This window comes from Pristiophorus japonicus, chromosome 18 (assembly GCF_044704955.1).
Source record: "Pristiophorus japonicus isolate sPriJap1 chromosome 18, sPriJap1.hap1, whole genome shotgun sequence".
In the NCBI taxonomy this organism is placed as follows: domain Eukaryota; kingdom Metazoa; phylum Chordata; class Chondrichthyes; family Pristiophoridae; genus Pristiophorus; species Pristiophorus japonicus.
In genome coordinates this window covers 14078947-14100817 of record NC_091994.1, presented here as the reverse complement: position 1 = coordinate 14100817, position 21871 = coordinate 14078947, and the positions used below count along the sequence as shown (strand labels likewise).

General features: G+C 45.2%; 1 protein-coding gene across 1 annotated transcript in view; it reads right to left on the bottom strand.

The window, feature by feature from the left end:
* Positions 1 to 17412, bottom strand: part of LOC139229385 (serine/threonine-protein kinase PLK2-like) — a 49896-nt gene extending 32484 nt beyond the window's left edge. Inside the window, exons 1-7 of the mRNA XM_070861085.1 lie at positions 17290 to 17412; positions 16535 to 16642; positions 15340 to 15456; positions 11189 to 11318; positions 10212 to 10293; positions 7891 to 7986; positions 2727 to 2925 (exon numbers count right to left, since the gene is read on the bottom strand). Of these exons, the coding sequence (XP_070717186.1) occupies positions 2727 to 2925; positions 7891 to 7986; positions 10212 to 10293; positions 11189 to 11318; positions 15340 to 15456; positions 16535 to 16642; positions 17290 to 17412 (855 nt within the window). The remainder of the gene's footprint in view (positions 1 to 2726; positions 2926 to 7890; positions 7987 to 10211; positions 10294 to 11188; positions 11319 to 15339; positions 15457 to 16534; positions 16643 to 17289) is intronic.
* Between the last annotated feature and the right edge of the window lie 4459 nt (positions 17413 to 21871).

The following is a 21871-nucleotide window of genomic DNA, read 5'->3' as shown; positions in this document are numbered from 1 at the left end:
GTGGCAGGAAGTTGAGGAGGCTGTTAAAAAAAGGCTTATGTGATCCCCGGCTTTATTAATAGAGAAATAGGGTGCAAAAACAAGGAAGCTATGCTAAACCGTCATAAAACACTGGTTAGGCCTCAGCTGGAGTATTGGCCCAGAAATTGCGGTCGGAGGCTTCCCGCGGGCGGATGCCTCTGACCTAAAAAATTTACACGAAATTACCTGGTGGTCCGGGAGGAGCGTGGGATTCCGGTGGGGAGACCTTCTCTTCCCGCGCCCATCCTCCAGGTTCCCACGCAGAAGGTGCAGTCACGTGTGACTGCTCAACCAATCAGGTACAGTATTCCACAGCTTTCTCATTAATAGCACTGGGAACTCCGTATCTGCCGAGTTCTCATTGCTATTAATGAGAAAAAAAACCACTAAACACCATAATAAAAAATAAAAAACACACCTCACGTAATTAAAATTAATTGAAATTAAAGTTAATAAATGCCTTAGAAAAAATATATATTTTCCTGATTTTTTTTTAAAGTTTTGTAATTAGGGTTAAAAATAAACTTACCCTAGTGAGCAGGATTTTGAACAATAAAATGTGTTTTTTAATTTAATGTAATTATATTTTTGTATGTTTTTAAACTCTTACGCCTGTAACAGTAGGCTGTGTGCCTGTTTTTATCAGGTGCAAGAGTTTTGAGGACATTTACTGGGCAAGATATGGGTAAATTCCGCAATCTTGCCCGTGCAAATGTCCTCGCTCCCGATGTGCGTTGGATCTGTCGAGCTCCAGCTTTGACGGATCGGAAAAGCCGGTTTTCAGCGCATTTGCATTGTGCGCTGAAAACCGGCTTTTGCGATGCCTTCCCGGATCCGTATACACTCCGTACGGACCTAGGGAGGCCGGAATTTTCAGGCCCATTGTGTTCAATTCTGGGCACCACGCTTTAGGAAGGTTGTCAAGGCCTTGGAGAGGATGCAGAACAGATTTACGAGAACGGTACCAGGGATGAGGGACTTCAGTTAAGTGGATATACTGGAGAAGCTGGGGTTGTTCTCCTTCAAACAGAGAACGCCAAGAGGAGATTTGATGGAGGTGTTCAAAATCATGAAGGGTTTTGACAGAGGAAATGTGGAGAAACTGTCATGTATGTAACACCACTGTATTACTGTACACACTTGACCTTGATGCACACCTTGACCACAAGGGGTGCATTTGTGGGAGACTGGCCCATACCTGGGCACCCAGGTATATAAAGGGAGGTCCCTCGCAGGGTTAGGTTGTCTTATTGCTGTAAATAAAGAGTTAAGTAACCTTATCCCCAGGATGTGCCTCGTGTGGTTTTATACTATAAGGACTTTACAGAAACTGTTTCCAATGGCAGAAGGGTCGGTAACCAGAGGACACAGATTTAAGGTGTTTGGCAAAAGAACCAAAGGCGACATGAGGAAACTTTCCTTTTACTCAGCGAGTTGCTGTGATCTGGAATGCATTGCCTGAAAGTGTGGTGGAAGCAGATTCAATAGCAACATTCAAAAGAGAATTGGATAAATACTTGGAAGGGAAAAAAAATATTTACAGGGCCACGGGGAAACAGCAGGGGAGGGGGATTAATTGGATAGCTCTACCAAAGAGCTGGCACGGGCACGATGGGCTGAATGGCCACCTTCAGTGCTGTATCATTCTATGATTCTGTGAGGGACTGGGGGGAGTCTTTCATGCCTTTCCAGTAGAGATACAATAGGGCTCCACCAGGTGGTGCTACCGAGACTCATATTTCAGTACATGGAGCATTGTGATTACACTTCAAAAGTACTTCATTGACTGTAAAGCACTTTGAGATGTCCGGTGGTCGTGAAAGGCACTATATAAATGCAAGCCTCTCTTTCATTCTGTGCATGATTGCAAGACTCACAAAGAAAACTCTTTCATTTTAAATGTCTTGCTTTTTCCTCAAATATTATGAATTAAAGAAAGGAAGACTTGCATTTATATAGTGCCTTTCACCACCTCAGGACTTCCCAAAGGGTTTTACAGCCAATGAATTGCTTTTCTTTCACCCAAGCACAGTCACTGTTGTAACGTAGGAAACACGGCAACCAATTTATGCACAGCAAGCTCCCACAAACAATGTGATAATCTTTCTTTCCTTCATGGGGGAGGTGGTTTACGCTCCAAGATGACATGGCACTATATTGCTAACACTGTGCTTTATTCGTACAGCTTCATTACTTCACCACGGCAAATGAGCCAAAGGTGGGCAGAGGAAACGTTACAAGGACACCCTCAAAGCCTCCCTGATAAAGTGCAACATCCCCACTGACACCTGGAAGTCCCTGGCCACGTACCGCCCTAAGTGGAGGAAGTGCATCCAGGAGGGCGCTGAGCACCTCGAGTCTCGTCGCCGAGAGCATGCAGAAACCAAGCGCAAGCAGCGGAAGGAGCGTGCGGCAAACCTGTCCCACCCACCCCTCCCCTCAACGACTGTCTGTCCCACCTGTGACAGGGACTGTGGTTCTCGTATTGGACTGCTCAGCCACCCAAGGACTCACTTGAAGAGTGGAAGCAAGTCTTCCTTGATTCCGAGGGACTGCCTATGATGATGATGGTGGTGGTGGTGAGTCCTCCTCTCCCCGCCCCCCGCCCCCCCCCCCCAACCCCGAGAATTAAAGAAATGTTTTAATGGTCCTGCAACAGGAAATTGAAGAAATAAAATTGTATAGAGATTATATAGGACACACACCTGTGTAAAAAAGTCATGTTGAATGATCTCATCGAGGCTCGGCCGATCCTCTGGGTTCCTCGCTAATAAACTGGCAGTCAGATGCTGAGCAGCTGGAGACAATGAATTTGCTGCGCTGTATTTTGTCTCCCCGAGGCTTTGGCGTGTGTCTTTGATGTCTGCGATTTCGAACGGCAAATGACCAGACAGCATTGTATAGCTAAAGAATGAAGAGAATGCCTTTTATTCTGGTTTGGGACATTCCATCATGTATCAGATCACAGTGTGTGAAAATACATAATGCATCCTCCCCTTTCGCCCTCGGGGTTTATTAAGGTTTGTCGTTTTTGGGAAACATTCAAACATTTGAAATTCTGCACAACATTCTAAAATAATTTGTTTCTTCTTCCGAATATAAATTTTACTTTTGGAAAAGAGGCAACCACTTACCTGTGCAGAGTATTTCCAGACTCCCCTTCTACCTGATTCTAATTACCTATCATGAAGAAAGCACAGGAAAAGGGTTTCTCCAAAGAAATCATTATTGAGCTAATTTTTGCAGAATCCCCTTCACTGATGTTATGGAGCGTTCTTCACACAAGGTGATTTTGAATAGTGATGGGCGAGGACTGGAGAATTCTGTTATACAGCAAATGATAACCTCAAAGCCTCCCTGATAAAGCGCAACATCCCCACCGATACCTGGGAGTCCCTGGCCAAAGGCCGTCCAAAGTGGAGGAAGTGCACCTCGAGTCTCATCGCCGAGAGCATGCAGAAAACAAGCACAGGCAGCGGAAGGAGCGTGCGGCAAACCTGTCCCACCCACCCTTACCCTCAACGACTGTCTGTCCCACCTGTGACAGGGACTGTGGTGCTCATATTAGACTATTCAGCCACCTAAGGACTCATTTTAAGAGTGGAAACAAGTCTTCCTCGATTCTGAGGGACTGCCTATGATGAACCTTATAAATTTTGAGTATAATACTACATCTTCTTCTTAGGCAGTCCCTCGTATCGAGGATGACTTGCTTCCACCAAAAAGGGATGAGTTCACAGGTGTTTTAGGTTGCGAACTACATGTTGAAGGGTGGGAGATGCCTGTGCGTGGATTTTTTTAACGTGTGGTGACCGTTGCACACCAGCCACCACACGGGCTTGACAGAGCCAGGCCTTGGTCCAGTGGCAAGGATTAACCAAGACGACTGGAGACCAGCTCTGCTGCACGGACCTAGTGCGTGCACATATCGCAGTGTGGGCTGGGCCCGTGCTGCCCCGGAGCCCCGAGCACACGCCTCTCCTGGGCCCCGATCACGTTGCTCTGCAATCTCTCGCCGCTCCTTCGCCCCGACCTCACCGTTCCTCTGCTGCTTGCCGCCTCTCCTGCTGTACCTGTCCCTGCTCTAATCGACGACCTGGACTATGGTGACATCTAATCCAGTCGCCCATTTCACGGTCGTCGCCCTCATCGACCGGCTTGCACTGTACCTTGCAGTGGTATGCTCTTTGCGTCATATACAGAGGCCAATTCCTTCTTGAATAACCGTCTCAAAACCCACCTCTTTTTGACCAAGCATTTGGTTACCCCTTGTAATATCTCCTTCTTTGGCTCGTTGTTCATTTTTTGATTCCTTCTACATCTACATCGATAACAATGAAACATAGCAGTGTTGGTTTAACCCCTAGTACGCCACGGGCGAGTTTTCTCTTCTCCCTGGGCTAAAGGGAAGTTTATTCCGAGTCAATGCGCACTTCCTGTTTGACACAGGAAAATACATTAAAAACTGACCTTGTCATACTAAAAAAGAAAAAGACTTGCAGTTATATAGCGCCTTTCACAACCACAGGACGTCCCAGAGCCATTTACAGCCAATGAAGTACGTTTGAAGTGTAGACACTGTTGTAATGTGGGAAATGCGGCATCCAATTTGAGCACAGCAAGTTCCCACAAACAGCAATAGATTTAAGGTGGAGATGGACAGATTTTTGAAAGATAAGGGAGTCAAGGGTTATGGGGAGAGGATGGGGAAGTGGAGTTGAGGCCAAGATCAGATCAGCCATGATCTCATTGAATGGCGGAGCAGGCTCGAGGGGCCAGATGGCCTACTCCTGCTCCTATTTCTTATGATCTCATGCAATGTGGTAATGACCACACTCGACCAGCTCCGTTGGGCGGGCCACATCGTCCGCATGCCCGACACGAGACTCCCTAAGCAAGCGCTCTACTCGGAACTCCTACACGGCAAGCGAGCCCAAGGTGGGCAGAGGAAACTCTTCAAGGACACCCTCAAAGCCTCCTTGATAAAGAGTAACATCCCCACCGACACCTGGGAATCCCTGGCCCAAGACCACCCAAAGTGGAGGAAGAGCATCCGGGAGGGCGCTGAGCATCTCGAGTCTCGTCGCCGAGAGCATGCAGGAACCAAGCGCAGGCAGCAGAAGGAGCGTGCGGCAAACCAGGCTCCCCACCCACCCTTTCCTTCAACCACTGCCTGCCCCACCTGTGACAGAGACTGTAATTCCCACATTGGGCTGTACAGTCACCTGAGAACTCACTTTTAGAGTGGAAGCAAGTCTTCCTCGATTTTGAGGGACTGCCTATGAATGATCAGATAATCTGTTTTTAATGATGTTGATTGAGAGATAAATATTGGCCACGACACTGGGGATAACACCCCTGCTCTTCTTCGAAATAGTGTCACGGGATTGTTTACGTCCACCTGAGAGCAGATGGGACCTCGGTTTAACGTCTCATCTGAAAGACTGAACCTCCGACTGTGCGGCGCTTCCTCAGTACTGCCATAACTGCTCAATTGGCTGAAACTAATGATTCTTCTTAAACTGGTTTCTAGCCAATCAAATAGCATTCTTTTTCAAATTTGCTCCCAGCTACAAAATGGGGGTAATTTTGACTTTAGATGATAGTGTAACAGAAGCAATATCGGCCATCAGTAAAACACTCTCCCGATTTTCGTTACGATGGGTGTCCAAGCCAATATCTGACATTTTACACTGTCATCCAACTTCACAATTACCCCCAATGCATGAACAATTTTACACCGTTGACAGACATCAACTAAGAACAGGACTGAGACATCCTCATATCATGCAAATCCTGTACCGTCGGCAGAAATATAAGACCATTGTTCTACAAGTTGGGACTGGATTTACATCCATGGGTTGAACATGAAAAGGTTAACCAACTGTGCCATCCAGTCCTGCCAGCAAATGCTTTAAAGTTCTGACTAATTATTTCAGTGTGGGTTTAAGTTGGATCCCTGCAGCAGAAAAAAATCCTGAAGCAATCTTGTCCACTGCTTCCAATTGAGCATAGAGTTTCCATCCACACTTGAAATGGATCCAAAAGGAATAAATAATAGAATGGCTTGCATTTATGTATCGTCTTATCACATGTCTCAAAGTGCTTCACATAAGACAATTGCTTTGAAAGGTACTGACCGTTGTTATGTAGGCAAACAGGTTTAAAGGTACATGAGCAATGCTGTGCAGCAATAGCTAGAGCAAATAGGGTGTTGGAGTGTGTCCATGGGACAATTGAGTATAAGACGAGGTTTACTGTTTTGTCCTTGTACAAGACCTTAGTCAGGCCGCACTTGGAACACTGTGCCCAGTTTTGGTCTGCTCACATGGTGGGTGATAGTGAGGCTCTGGAAAGGGTGTAGAAGAGGGCCACTCGACTAATTTCAAGTCGAAAGCATCTTAGTTATCAAGTTAGGGTAAAAAAAGTTGGGACTCTATACCTTAGAGCAGTGTAGACTTAGGGGGGAATCTGATTGAGGTTTATAAGGTTTATAAGAGGTTTATAATGAAGGGAATAGATGGTGTTCCAGCTGACAGTTTATTTCAATTAAATAGGTTGGGTAGCACCAGGGGTCAGAAATTTAAGTTGTCTCGGGCTAGATCTAGGTTAGACGTCCCAGAGAATAGTCGACCTCTGGAACACGCTGCCATTTCGTGTGGTGGATGCAGACTCACTGAATTCCTTCAAGCAAAAGCTGGATTTGTTTCTGGCTGCGGCGGAGATTAACTCTTATAGAAAGTAGGTGCTGCAGGGAATGCAAGGCCAGAGCGATCTCCTGGACTAGTTTCGATCGCCTAGATGGGTCGGAGAAGAATTTCCCAGATTTTTTTTCCCCCCCAAATTGACCTGGGTTTTTTCATCTGGTTTTTTTTTTTGCCTCTCCCAGGAGATCACATGGTTTCGGGCGGGGTGGAGAGTGCATATGTTGCGATACACAAGGTATCGCAGTTGTGCGGGGGCAGGCAGTGTGGGTGCCACTCAAGCTCACAGCAGCCCTCCCCTTTCACTTAAGGGGAAAGATGTTGCTACGTGTCAGTGCAACGCGACACGTCCGTGTCAAGTTGACGTGCTCAGCGGGGCGCTGATGGCACCGCCCACCTTCCGCCCCGCTGCTGACCCACTTCCAGCCTGCAGCCACCCGAAACACCGCCCCGACCGAAACCCAAACAGTCCCTCTATTCTCCGCCCCAAGAACAATCAGCTATTTCGAAAGGTGTGGGGCGGAGGGCGATGTTGGCCCCCTAATGTTGCCGTTAAGCTGCCCTCTGGTGCTCCCATGCAGCCAGCTCTGCGGCTTTTAAATGGGAAAAACTGCACAGGGGTGGTATTCTGAATGGGCTGCACCGCCCCTTAAAGGGTCCCGCACCCAAAAATAACTTGAAGGGAACATTGGTGGGAATCCTGGAGATATGGCGGTTTCCGCTGTTTCTTTTGGGTTTACCACCAAAGTTAGGACAGGGGAATGGGAGGACTCTGCGTAAATCCTACTCCAAAGGGCTTTTCTTATCTTTTTAATAAATTGCAGCTACCGCGATTCCCACAGGAATTCTGGCAATCATAATTTCCTTCAAAGCATCCCAGTGGTTTACGAAGACTGCAGATAATGAGTGTGTGAATAATTAATGTTTCACTGTAATCTCTCTCGTTAAAAGCCTGGATGATCAATAAACAGCATTGAAATTCTTTTTAACCTTTAGCCTGCTTAATATCCACTGAATACACATTGGAAACCTGGAAGTAATAATTTAAAAATGAATAATTATTTTGAGTGAAATTTCAACTGACTGCGGCTGAATATTTATTGAGCAACGGTTCAGGTCACTAAATACTCATATATCGAGCACATTGTGCAGAAGGATGACTTACAAAACACAGCCAAGAGCCCAGATATCTGACTTGTACACGTGTCGCTTCATGCTGATAACCTCTGGAGCTAAGTAACAGGGAGTACCACAGATAACCCTGTTAAAAAAAAAAAGAAAAAAGTTGGAAAAAAAACTTCCTCAATATCAATTGTCGTTTTAAAATAAAATTATGATCTTTTCATTTCAGATAATAGTGCATGGAATGGAATGAATACAAGTGGCAGAGTGAAAGGGATGGTTGTTACCTTGCCTATATCCTTTCTGTACAAGGTAGGTTTGACTTCGGGTGTATGTGCAGGATATCTTTGCTCAATTACCTGTTCACCCCTTCACGTGCAAGCACCCTGGTGTGCTCCACATGGTGGATGAGTTTCACAGAATCACGGAAGTTTATGGCATAGAAGGAGGCCATTCGGCCCATCGTGCCCATGCCGGCCGACAAAGAGCTATCCAGCCTAATCCCACTTTCCAGCTCTTGGTCCGTAGCTCTGTAGGTTATGGCACTTCAAGTGCACATCTAAGTACTTTTTAAACATGTGAGGGTTTCTGTCTCGACCACCCTTTCAGGCAGTAAGTTCCAGAACCCCACCACCCTCTGGGTGAAAAAAAATTCCCCTTATACCCCCTCTAAACCTCCTACCGATTACTATAACTCTATGTCCCCTGGTTGTTGACCCTTCTGCTAAGGGAAATAGGTTCTTCCTTTCCGCTCTATCTCGGCCCCTCATAATTTTATACATCTCAATGTCTCCCCTCAGCCTCCTCTGCTCCAGAGAAAACAACCCCAGCCTAACCAATCTGTCCTCATAGCTAAAATTCTCCAGTCCAGGCAACATCCTTGTAAATCTCCTCTATACCCTCTCTAGTGCAATCACATTTTTCCTGTAGTGTGGGTGACCAGAACTGCGCACAGTACTCGAGCTGTGGCCTAACTAGTGTTTTATACATTTCCTCTCTGAGATTCCTGCACCGCCTGCTGTGGGATCAGTGCTCTTAAATTTCCTGGCCGAGTGCCCTCTCAGCACAGGCCAGTCCCATGGCAGGCCCTTCTACCTCAACCGAGGTTGGAAACACAGGTGTAGTCGTAGACCGGAGAGGCTTGCAGCTGCACTTCTGGCCTTCAACATCAGGGCCTTCTGGCTGCTTATGAAGACCAGGAGCCAGAGGCGGCAAGGCCCAAACTTCATGCTGGGGGAGGGGAGAGAAAATGTGCTCATTTTCACTGAACTTGTGCCCCTGTGGACCTTCAATCCGCCCCAGGGCCTCCTGCAGACCCACCAGTCTGTGGAAGGTTCTGCCGCAAAATCAGCCAGCCACTCTTTGAGTTGGCCCTCTGTCTGGTCACCCCACCAATGTACTGAGAGGAAAGTGAGGAGGGAGGTCCTACAAGGTCCCATTCCACCTCCTTTTCATTCCTACTGGGCCTGTGCCTACTGCGGGTACAGAACCTGTTACGAGGGCTCTAGAAACCCTTGGAACTCGCAGGGCAGGGCAGTGGGGGTGGAGACCTGACACAGTGGGTATCTCCACCCACCCCATCCTCATTTCCTCTTTGATGCGGCCGGGGGAGGGGGGGGGGTTGGGGGCAGAGCATCCCAGGCACAATGCCGAGGAAATCCCAACCTCCTGAAGAATGAGTGCCATGATTACCACTTTTTAGTAAAGATTTATATAGCACCTTTCACGACCACCAGATGTCTCAAAGTGCTTCACAGCCAATGAAGTACTTTTCTTTTGAAGTCTAGTCAGTGTTGTAATGCGGGAAATGTGGCAGCCAAGTTGTGCACAGCAAGCTCCAACAAACAGCAATGTGATAATGACCAGATAATTCGCCTTTTTGTTATGTTGATTGAGGGATAAATATTGACCAGGACACCAGGGATAACTCCCCTGCCTTTCTTCGAAATACTGTCATGGGATCTTTTACATCCACTTGAGAAGGCAGACGGGGCCTCGGTTTAACATCTCATCCGAAAAACGGCACCTCTGACAGTGCAGCCCTCCCTCAGCACTGCACTAGAGTGTCAGCCTGGATTTTTTTGTGTGCAAGTCCCTGAAGTGGGATTTGAACCCACAACCGTCTGACTCAGAGGCGAGAGTGCTACCCGCTGAGCCACAACTGACACAGTAACAAAAAGAGCCAGTGAAGGGCCGAATGTCACCCAGCATCCAATGTGTTTTATCCAGTGCAGAGTTAAATGTGAGGCATATTCTGGGATTAGAACACCTGCAACACCTGCCCAAGTTTACTTCAGGCCAGCCGAGGGCGAGTCAGTGTGCAGTACATATTATTATTTCCTACCTGCTCTTTAATCTGCTTACCCTCTCTTCTGCTCTTCCAGCTTTGTAGCAAGCCCAAAGTCACCAATTTTAACTTCCATGTTTTTATTTACAAAGAGATTACCTGCAGAGAAAAGAAGCCATAATATGCATCTATTAAATAAATCAGTATCAATCAATTAATGAACACAGTGTCTATCCACCGACTGGGTCAGTTTCTATTAATGAATGAAAACAGTGTACATCCATTGAATGAATCAGTGCTTATCAACAACAACAACTTGCATTTATATAGCATCCTTAACATAGGAAATCATCCCAAGCCGCTTCCCATCTCAACTGAAAGATGGCAGCTCTGGCAGTGCAGCACCTCATCAATAGTCTATTGAGTAGACTAGGCCTATATTCTCTAGAGTTTAGAAGAATGAGAGGTGATCTCGTTGAAACATACAAAATTCTTACAGGGCTTGACAGGGTAGATGCAGGGAGGATGTTTCCCCTGGCTGGGGAGTCTAGAACCAGGGGTCACAGTCTCAGAATAAGGGGTGGGCCATTTAGGACTGAGATGAGGAGAAATTTCTTCACTCAGAGGGTGGTGAATCTTTGGAATTCTCTACCCCAGAGGGCTGTGGAGGCTCAGTCTTTGAGTATTTTCAAGACAGAGATCGATAGATTTTTTCAACATTAAGGGAATCAAGGGATATAAGAATAGTGCAGGAAAGTGGAGTTGAGGTAGAAGATCAGCCATGATCTCATTCAATGGTGGAGCAGGCTCGAAGGGCCGAATGGCCAACTCCTGCTCCTAATTCTTCTGTTCTTATGTTCAATACCGCACTGGAGTCAGGCTGGACTGTAGGTTCTTGAAGCTTGGTCTACAATCTTTTGATGTGTAAGACTTACCAATTGAGCCAAACTGACTCCAGTATTCATCGATCTCCAAACCACCAATATTTATTGACGGGTCAACATTTAATATTGAAATAACCAAAGGAGTCATTAGGAAGACCAGAACTACTTACTTAGCTTTAAGTCTCTGTGCACTATGCCTTTGTGGTGCAAGTACTTGAGTCCGGATATTATCTGTCCGAGATAATGGCGAGCTTCTGGCTCAGTGAGAACTTTTCTAGCTTTCAAGATGTGGGCCAGTGACTTGGAAAGAGAAAATGCAAAATAGCAGAACACCAGGCAATTAAATGGATTTCCGATATTTCAAATCACTACTAGAATCTAAATCAAAAGGTGTTAAGGTTCCCAATGTTGGTTCCATCAATGGTCTAGCATGTTGGGTATAGAAGCCAGCATAATCAAACCATCCCAAAGTGTGGCATCAATCAAACCCCCCATCCCCATCCTGCCCAGCAGAGAATTAAACCCCATAAATATTATTTTTAATAAGTTTAATAACAGCTTATAGCTTCTTCAAGAGCAAAGGCACCACCAGCATACTACTTCTTTCATGAGAATGCAAAAACTCACAATTTCACTAACGATTTACAGATTTTGCTTTAGTGTTAATGCATGCGGTTCATGGGGATAGATGGGAGGGAGATCATTTTGCTCTCCCTCCCTTCTACCCTAGTACATAAACATAACAAACACAATAAGGCAACACCAATAAATCATTAACAAAGTTGCATGTGTTGGCAATGGAGGTTTTTTTTTAAATAGAGGTCATAAGTTTCTAATATTAGAAAGTCCTAATTTAAGAATATTCATTCCAAGTGCTCACTTAAACAAAAAATGTAATTTTCGTTTATTTTGCCGTCCAGAATTACTAGAAATGTAATTATTTTTCACGTACATTCACAGTGCGTTTCGGTCACTTTGAGCTCCCTTATGACCATGCTTCCTCTACAGATTATTTCTCTCCTCGGCTAAGGCTTTTTAGCTGCTTAAAGGGTGCAACTAAGGCAGTAGGAATGAAAATGACTGCGGTAACTGCTCTTCAACTTTTCTCGGTCCACACCGTAAGTCTGGGAGCAGTCCAACAAACATCATAAAATACCTTGAACTATCCAAAACTCTTTGTGCTACCCACTTCATAAAGAATGGTGTCATTCTCAGCCTACCACAGTTATGCATTTCTCATTCATGGTGGGGGAGAAGATTCACTCTGACAGAATTATTAAAGTGCTGCTGAATAACACCAGCTTTTTGATGTTTTCTGTAAGCAGTGACACTTGTGGTATTGCTGATAATTATATTTTGTCTCAGTTCCTGTAAAGACAGAGAGTACCTGTACACTTCATGTTTTATCTTTTTTTTTTATAACTGAAAAGCAAGTCTAAATATGGCTGTCTGATAAAATTAAATGGGATTCTAAACAGTATTATAACAAGTGGTGGCTATTATGTGACCTTGCCACTTCACAAAAATTGGAGTTGAGTTCACTGGGCTTTAGCAACCAATTGTCAAGGCTTTCAATTAGATATAGAAACATAGAAAATAGGTGCAGGAGCAGACCATTCGGCCCTTCGAGCCTGCACCACCATTCAATATGATCATGGCTGATCATGCAACCTCAGTACTCCACCCTGCCTTCTGTCCACACCCCCTGATCCCTGTAGCCGTAAGGGCCACATCTAACTCTCTTTTGAATATATCTAACGAACTGGACTCAACAACTTTCTGTGGCAGAGAATTCCATAGGCTCACAACTCTCTGGGTGAAAAAGTTTCTCCTCATCTCAGTCCTAAATGGCTTACCCCTTATCCTTAGACTGTGACCCCTGGTTCTGGACTTCCCCAACATCGGGAACATTCTACCTGCATCTAACCTGTCCAGTCCCGTCAGAATTTTATAAGTTTCTAGGAGATCCCCTCTCATTCTTCTAAATTCCAGTGAATACAACAGGCCCAGTCGATCAGTCTCTCATCATATGTCAATCCTGCCATCCCGGGAATCAGTTCATGCACTATAATTTGGCAACCTTGTGTGGCTTCACTTTCATTGGAACATAGGAACAGGAGAAGGTCATTCAGCCCCTCGAGTCTGTTCCACCATCCAGTGAGATCATGCCTGATCAGTGATCTAACTGTATATTCTTTGCCCCTTATCCCTTAATACCTTTGGTTAACAAAAATCGATCAATCTCAGATTTAAAATGAACAATTGATCTAGCATCAATTGCTGTTTGCGGAAGAAAATTCCAAACTATTACCATTCATTGTGTGTAGAAGTGTTTCCTAATTTCACTCCTGAAAGGTTTGTCTCTAATTCATTAGAGTATGCCCCCTAGTCCTAGACTCCCCAACCAGCGGAAATAGTTTCTCTCTATCTACACTTTCAACTGCGATTAGGGCGGAAAACTGTCAGCCGCCCGCTACATGCCCCGCCCGATATTCAGTTCTGTTAACATCAATGGACAGAAAAATCGGGCGGAGTGTATACTGGGCGGCTGATCTGATACCTCCAGCTTTCCGCTCCTGCTGAAGTTGAAAGTTATCTCCATTCACTCACAAACAGCTCTATTTTCCACCCTATTCCATTAGAGAGTCAAAGATTAATTGAAGTGAATAGTATAGATGTAATTAATGGGAGGCTAGACAAGCATATGTAGGTGAAGGGAATAGAGGGTTATGCAGATAGAGTTAGATGAGGAAAGATGGAGGAGGCTCGAGTGGAGCATAAATGCCAGCATGGACTGGTTGGGCCGAATCACCAGTTCCTGTGCTGTATATTTAAGGTGGAGATAGATTTTTGAGCGATAAGGGAGTAAAGGATTATGGGGAGCGGGCAGGGAACTGGAGCTGAGTCCATGATCAGATCAGCCATGATCTTATTGAATGACGGAGTAGGCTCGAGGGCCCAAATGGCCTACTCCTGCTCCTATTTCTTATGTTCTTATATGCTATGTAATCCTATATAATTAAATATATTCCCATTAAATAAGCAAGGGCTTAACCTTATTTCAGTGCAGGGCTGTCAAAGCTTGTGTCTGCATGGACTGCTTAGATGTGTATCATGGAGCCTTGCTGGCTAATTATGAAGTTTAAATCAACGTTCCCCTTAATTTGCATATATCACAAGTTTAACCAGTCTTGGTGCTCGGAGCTAGGATTTTTCCACCAATCAGGCACAGCCTTTTCCAAACCTCCAACCTCACAATACTCAATGGGCCAAACCAATGAGAAAGATGAGCAGAAATGGAGCGGAGTTCCCAGGGCTTTACTGGCCGGATTGCCAAGGCTTTCAGATCAGATATGGTTGACAGACCTTAATTTGGAGACCTCTTTTCATAAAGACAGATTAGTAACAAAACTACACAGAGGCTGCAAGTTGTGGTGGTCGGATCATTATACTCTCTTTACAACTAGCTTTTAATTTATCTCTCTGTATGTATTTAATCAAAGTGAACGGATTAACTATGTCGCAATTATATAGGATGTGATGATCCCACAATATTTTAAAGGAACATTAACAATAATATATTGAGCATTACACTTATTTTGACTGTGGCTGATGGTGTAAAATGGGTGATATACAACTGGGGCTACATGGGCAAAGTGAGACAGGAGTAAATGTAGGTGCATTAGAGCACATTGCTTAACAAACTCCTGGGACTAGACATTTGGTTGGTTAGCACCCAGAGAGTCGCTAACGGGGCATTAAGCTCCTCCCACTGTGCTGTCAGCGCCTGCCGCAAACATCAGTGAAGGTTTAGCGGTGACGCCGACAGTTTGCGCTCACTAGCCCCGCCCACATGGTGACATCACCGAGTGTGCAACGCCCCCGTAGCCCCCAGTTTACAAAGTTCACTCTTTCGCCTGTCGTAGCGCCTGCCGCTGAGACCAGCCGGAGAAAGCAACCGGTCCAGCAACAATCACAGGGCAATATCGTCCGGAGTGCTGAAATTTCACTTTTTCAACTTTTATTTATTTATTGCAGCAGTGGGGAAGCATGGGTGAGGTTTATTGAATTTTTCAACAGGATTTTTTTTTCATTTTTAGGCACTAGAATGCTGGCATCAGAGTGGCAAAAAACTGAGTTGGCCTCCTGCGCTATGGCTCCGTTAGCACTCGAGGAGGAATGTGGAACGCTTCTCTTAGCACTCTATTCTCCTCTTGGGGTGATACAACTGAATATCCCATTTTGAGGTGGTAGACATCGTCTCGGCGGCATCACTGCCTCAAAGTGGGCGATAGCGAATTCCTAGCCCCTGGGCTCTTACCTTCCTGCTGCAGTATTCCAGTAGGATATAAATATTCTCGGTGTCCTCAAAATGGTGATAGTAGGAAACAACATTCCTGTGATGGAGAGCACTGTGGAGCTCAATTTCCTTCTCAATCTGAAAAAGAAAAGCTTCCTTTTTTAATATATATTCACTGTCGATATAACAATACCCATCATTTATGCTTGGAATATAACCACGGCAATAAAAATTGCAGAGCTAAATCACACTGAGCAATATCAATAACAAATTCCTTTGTTGGCCCACATTAACCCATTTATTTTAAACAGGTTAATGCCTTCATTGAAATCGTGGACTGAGAAACTTCACAAACTCATCAATATGTTCATTGCCCAATACATTTTTAATCTACATGTTTCTGTCACCTTAAGCCGTGTCAGCCAAGGCTCAGTTGGTAGCAGTGGCACCCTCGCCTCTGAGTCAAAAGGTTGTGGGTTCAAGTCCCACTCCAGACATTTGAACACAAAAATCTAGGCTGACACTCCAGCGCAGTACTGAGGGAGCTCTGCACTGTCGGAGGTGCCATTGCTCGGATGAGACGTTAAACCGTGTCTGCTCTCTCATGTGGACATAAAAGATCCCATGGCACTATTTTGAAGAAGAACAGCGGAGTCATTCCCCGTGTCTTGGCCAATATTTATCCCTCAATCAACATCACTAAAAACGGATTATCTGGTCACTATCATATTGCTGTTTGTGGGAGCTTGCTGTGCGCAAATTGGTTGCAACACTTCAAAAGTACTACATTGGCTGTAAAGCCCTTTGGGATGTCCGGTGGTCATGGAAGACGCTATATAAATAGAAACATAGAAACATAGAAAATAGGTGCAAGACCATTCAATAAGGTCATGGCTGATCATTCACCTCAGTACCCCTTTCCTGCTTTCTCTCCATACCCCTTGATCCCTTTAGCCGTAAGAGCCACATCTAACTCCCTCTTGAATATATCTAACGAACTGGCATCAACAACTCTCTGCAGTAGAGAATTCCACCGGTTCACAACTCTCTGAGTGAAGAAGTTTCTCCTCAACTCAGTCCTAATCCTTAGACTGTGACCCCTGGTTCTGGACTTCCCCAACATCACATTTATCCACCTCTTCTGCCTCATCCACTAACCCTGGGAGTGAATCCACAGCCTCACAACTCACTGTGGAAATTCGTTTCTTTGTTATACCTTCTCTCTTTGATGTGCTCCGGGTATTCTTGAAAGTGGCAATACTTTGACAGCCTGGAGTCTGTTGGTTGTTACTTCGGTCAGTTGGTAGGATTTTGCAAATGCACCCTGGTATCACACACACACAAATAAATATATATGTTGTTTTAAATCGCTACAAAATGTATCAGTGCCTTTTAAACCAAGTGAAACCAATCATCTTCACCTCTCGCTTGCCAATCAAAGAGAAAGGGGCGGGCATTGTAATTTCACTCGGTGTCCGAACGTGTACAGACAAGTCCCAGGACCAGGAACACATGTCTGCAGATTTATGTTAGCATGTTCTTGAACCTTGTCTAACATTTTATTAACATGGTATATATAATATATATATAAATAAATCTTAAAATATTCTCCAGAAAAAATGTATATCACTTGGGGACTTCGCTTTAAGTCTAAAATCTGCAAGTTGATCAAACTAGGTGCTCCCCAGTTTTATTAGAACTGTCATTTTCCCAAAATAATGCAAAAAGAACATTGCACAGGCATCTCGCGGTTCAATAAAACGTGCCTCTTTATGTAAATCCATTGTGTGCATTAAACATTTAAGTAAAGGCAGTCTTCGAATAATCTGAAGCTTTTAAAGCACGAATCCTGCAAGCACACACCAGCGTTAGACACTGGCAGATTTCACAAATCACACATCTATGTTTAATCGGACTGCACCCGCTATTTGCAGCTCCCCTCCCCACTGTGAAACATCTGCAGAAACACACCTTTCCGAGACTTTTGCCCCTGTAGTACAGACTGCCTGTGCTGGGATCCCGGATCAGTCGGTTCACATTAAAGCGGTGCTCCCTTGCTCTGGGAGTGCAATCCCTGCCCAGGGATGTGGCCATTTGTCTGCTCGGTGTTCTGATTGCGTGTTGGCTGCTGCCAATGTGAATGGATCTCCCTTTATATTTCTGTTGTCTCCCTGATCCTGATCTGTCCAATTCACAAAACTCCCGATGAATCACTGGGAACCTCCCTCTCCCTCTCCCTCCCCTGCAGGGAATCCCAGTGACTCCGATATAAAGGTGCTCAGTGAACCGCCCCTAGTCCCCTGTAATTCGGTCATGTTAGTCTGCCGTTATACTGCAACTACCGGTTGAAAGAAAGACAGACTTGCATTTATATAGCGCCTTTCATGACCACCGGACGTCTCAAAGCGCTTTACAGCCAATGAAGTACTTTTGGAGTGTAGTCACTGTTGTAATGTGGGAAACACAGCAGCCAATTTGCGCACAGCAAGCTCCCACGAACAGCAATGTGATAATGACCAGATAATCTGTTTTAGTGATGTTGATTGAGGGATAAATATTGGCCAGGACACCTCCCCTGCTCTTCTTTGAAATAGTGTCATGAGATATTTTACGTCCAACTGAGATGAGAGAGCAGACGGGGCCTCAGTTTAATGTCTCATCCGAAAGACACTCAGTCAGCACTGCACTGGAGTGTCCACGTGGATTTAAATGCATAAGTCACTGCCGTGGGACTTGAACCCACAACTTTCTGACCCAGAGGCAAGTGTGCTGCCCACTGAGCAGCTGTGAAGAACAGATAACCATGCCTGAGTTATACTGTGGGCTGCGAGTGGCATTCTGCTTCTGTAAATACTTTTTTATTTGGGACAATGAGGCATCGGGTTGCCCTAGTGTCATTTAACACAAAAACACCTAAAAGTTCCCCCTGTTTTAGAGGGGCACAACTAATAAAACGGCAAAAGAAAGAAAATTTAATGAATTAAATAATATTATTTCCAGTGTCAACCACGCACTCCTGTCCCCGAGGACATTTTGCTTCTCAGGGAGAGCTCTGAACACGCAAGCAGAACTCTTTTACTGTTAGGAGTGTGTTTGTAGGAAAGAGAGAAGGAAGAACTTACATTTATGTAGTGCCTGTCACTACCTCAGGACGTCACAAGGTGATTTACACTCAATGAAGTACTTCTGAATTCCAATCACAGTTGTAATATAGGATACGGTAGTGGTTATATTACTGGACTAGTGAGACATGGACTAACGATCCAGGGTCACAGATTCAAACCTCACCATGGCAGTTTGTGAATTTGAGTTCAATGAATTAAATAAATCTGGAATAAAAAGCTAGCTTCAGTCATGAAGCTTTCAGATTGGCGTAAAAACTCAACTGGTTCACTAATGTCCTTCAGGGCAGGACTTCTTACCCAGTCTGGCCTATATGTGACTCCAGACCCACAGCAATGTGGTTGACTTAATTTGAACCGTTGAAATGGCCAATTACTCCATTGGCTGTAAAGCGCTTTGAGACGTCCGGTGGTCGTGAAAGGTGCTATATAAATGCATCAGGGTCTTTCTTTTCTTTTAACAATCCGCTTGGTTGTATTAAACCACTAAAAAAAAGTACAATAAGAATAAAACCAGATGGGCCACCTGGCATCGACCTAGGTATCGGATACAGACACGACAAGCTCACACTCTGCTCAGTCCACCTTGGAAAGTCCTCCTCACGAACATCTGGGGACTTGTGCCAAAATTGGGAGAACTGTCCCACAGACTAGTCAAGCAACAGCCTGACATAATCATACTCACAAACTCGCAACCATCTTCAGTCAGAAGTGCCGAATAAATGATCCATCTCGGCCTCCTCCTGATGTCCCCACCATCACACTTGCCCCAGTCTTCAGCCAACTCAATTCACTTCACGTGATATTAAGAAATGGCTGAGCTCACTGGATACTAGAGCAAGCGGCACTTGCTCACCAATGCTCAATTTGTGTTCCGCCAGGACCTCGGTTAGAGACCTCATTACAGCCTTTGACCAAACATGGACAAAAGAGCTGAATTCCAGAGGCGAGGTGAGAGTGCCTGCCCTTGACGTCAAGGCAGCATTTGACTGAGTGTGGCACCAAGGGGCCCTGGTAAAATTGAAGTCAATGGGAATCAGGGGGAAAAACTTGCCACTGGATGGAGTCATACCTAACACAAAAGAAGATGGTTGTAGTTGTTGGAGGCCAATCATCTCAGCCCCAGGACATCGCTGCAGGAGTTCCTCAGGGCAGTGGCCTAGGCTTAACCATCTTCAGCTGCTTCATCAATGACTTTCCTTCCATCATAAGGTCAGAAGTTGGGTTGTCCGCTGATGATTACAGTGCAGAGTTCATTGAATTTCCTACATTACAAATGTGACTAAACTTCAAAACCACTTCAATGGCTGTATGCTACCCACTAAGCCACATGGCAGCTGTAAAGAATTTTGACCCAGCGATGATGAAGGAACAGCCGATATTTTTCCAAGTCAGGATGGTGTGTGACTTGGAGGAGAATGTGGAGGTGACACTGTCACGATGTCATGAAAGGTGCGATATAAATGCAAGTCTTTCTTTTTTTCTTATATTCATAATTCCTCAAATAATGAAGCAGTATTTGCCCGCATGCAGCAAGACCTGGACAACATCCAGGATTGGGCATATAAGTGGCAAGTAACATTTGCGCTAGTGCCAGGCAATGACCATCTCCAACAAGAGAGAGTCTAACCACCTTCCCATGAAATTCAATGCTATTACCATCGTTGAATCATCTACCATCAATGTCCTGGGGGGTCACTACTGATCAGACACTTAACTGGACCAGCCACATAAATATTGTGGCTATGAGAGCAGATCAGGAGTTGGGTACTCTGTGGTGAGTGACTCATCTCTTGACCAATGCTCCCTTTAAGCTGCATGGCCATGCAGTGCTCTGGAGTTCCTGCGCAGTCGGCTCACTTGCTTTTAAATGGTAAAATCGCACCTGTATGGAATTTTGAATGGGCCGTTAATGGGGCCGCGTGGCCCATAAATAAAATTAGAGGGAACATTGCTCCTGACTTTCCACCATCTACAAGGCACAAGTGTGATGGAATACTCTCCACTTGCCTGGATGAGTGCAACTCCAACAACACTTAAGAAGCTCAACACCATCCAGGACAAAGTTCTCCGCTTGATTGGCACCCCATCCACCACCTTCAACATTCACTCCCTCCATCACCGGTGCACCATGGCTGCAAGATGCACTGCAGCAACTCACCAAGGCTTCTTCGACAGCACCTCTCAAACTCCGCTACCTCTACCACCTGGAAGGACAAGGGCAGCAGGTGCATGGGAAAACCATCACCTCCAAGTTCCCCTCCGAGTCACACATCATCCTGACTTGGAAATATATCGCCGTTCCTTCATCGTCGCCGGGTCAAAATTCTGGAACTCTCTAACTAATAGCACTGTGGGAATACTCTCAACACACGGACTGCAGCGGTTCAAGAAGAGGGCTCACCACCACCTTCTCAAGGGCAATTAGGGATGGGCAATAAACACTGGTCTTGCCAGTGACACCCACATCCCATGAATGAATAAATAAATAAAATGCGCACAGCAAGGTTCAACAAACAGTGATATAATAATGGCCAGTTATTGTAATCTGTTTTAGAGATATTGGTTGAGGGATAAATATTGGCTTGGAAACCAGGATGAACTCCCTGATCTTCTTTGAAAAGTGGGTCTGCTTTCTTACAACACTAATAAAAAGGCACTGCAGTAAGTTTATAAAGTGCCCGCGACGTCCAACAGGCAACCTGAGTTCTTCTTAAAACTGACTTCACAATAGTTCCCTGGGGCTTTATTTTCCACCAGCGCTGTTCTACAGCAACAACTTGTATTTATATAGTGACTTTATTGTCGTAAAACATCCCAAGGCTCTTCAGAGCAGTCCAATAAAACAAAATTCAACAGCAAGCCATATAAGGAGATATTAGGGCAGATGACTAAAAGTTTGGTCAAAAATGTAGGTTTTAAGGACCATCTTAAACGAGGAGAGTGAGGTACAGAGGCGAAGAGGTTTATGGAAGGAATTCCAGAGCTTAGGGCCCTGGAAGCTGAAGGTACACCGCCAGTGGTGGAGCGATTAAAATCGGGGATGCTCAAGGTGCTAGCATTAGAGCAGTGAAGATATCTCAGAGGGTTGTAGGGCTGGAGGAGATTACAGAGATAGGAAGGGGGCGAGGCCATGGAGAGATTTGAAAACAAGGATGAGAATTTTAAAATCGAGGCGTTGCTTAACCGGGAGCCAATGTAGGTCAGTGAGCTCAGGGGAGATGGGTGAACTTCACTTGTTGCGAGTTAGGACATGGGCAGAAGTGTTTTGGATCACCTCTAGTTTATGGAGGGTAGAACGTGGGAAACTGGCCAGAGTGCACTGAAATAGTAAGCCTAGAGGTAACAAAAGCATGGATGAGGGTTTCAGCAGCAGATGATCTGAGGTGAGTCAGAGTTGAGCAATGTCCCAGAGATGGAAATAAAGGAAG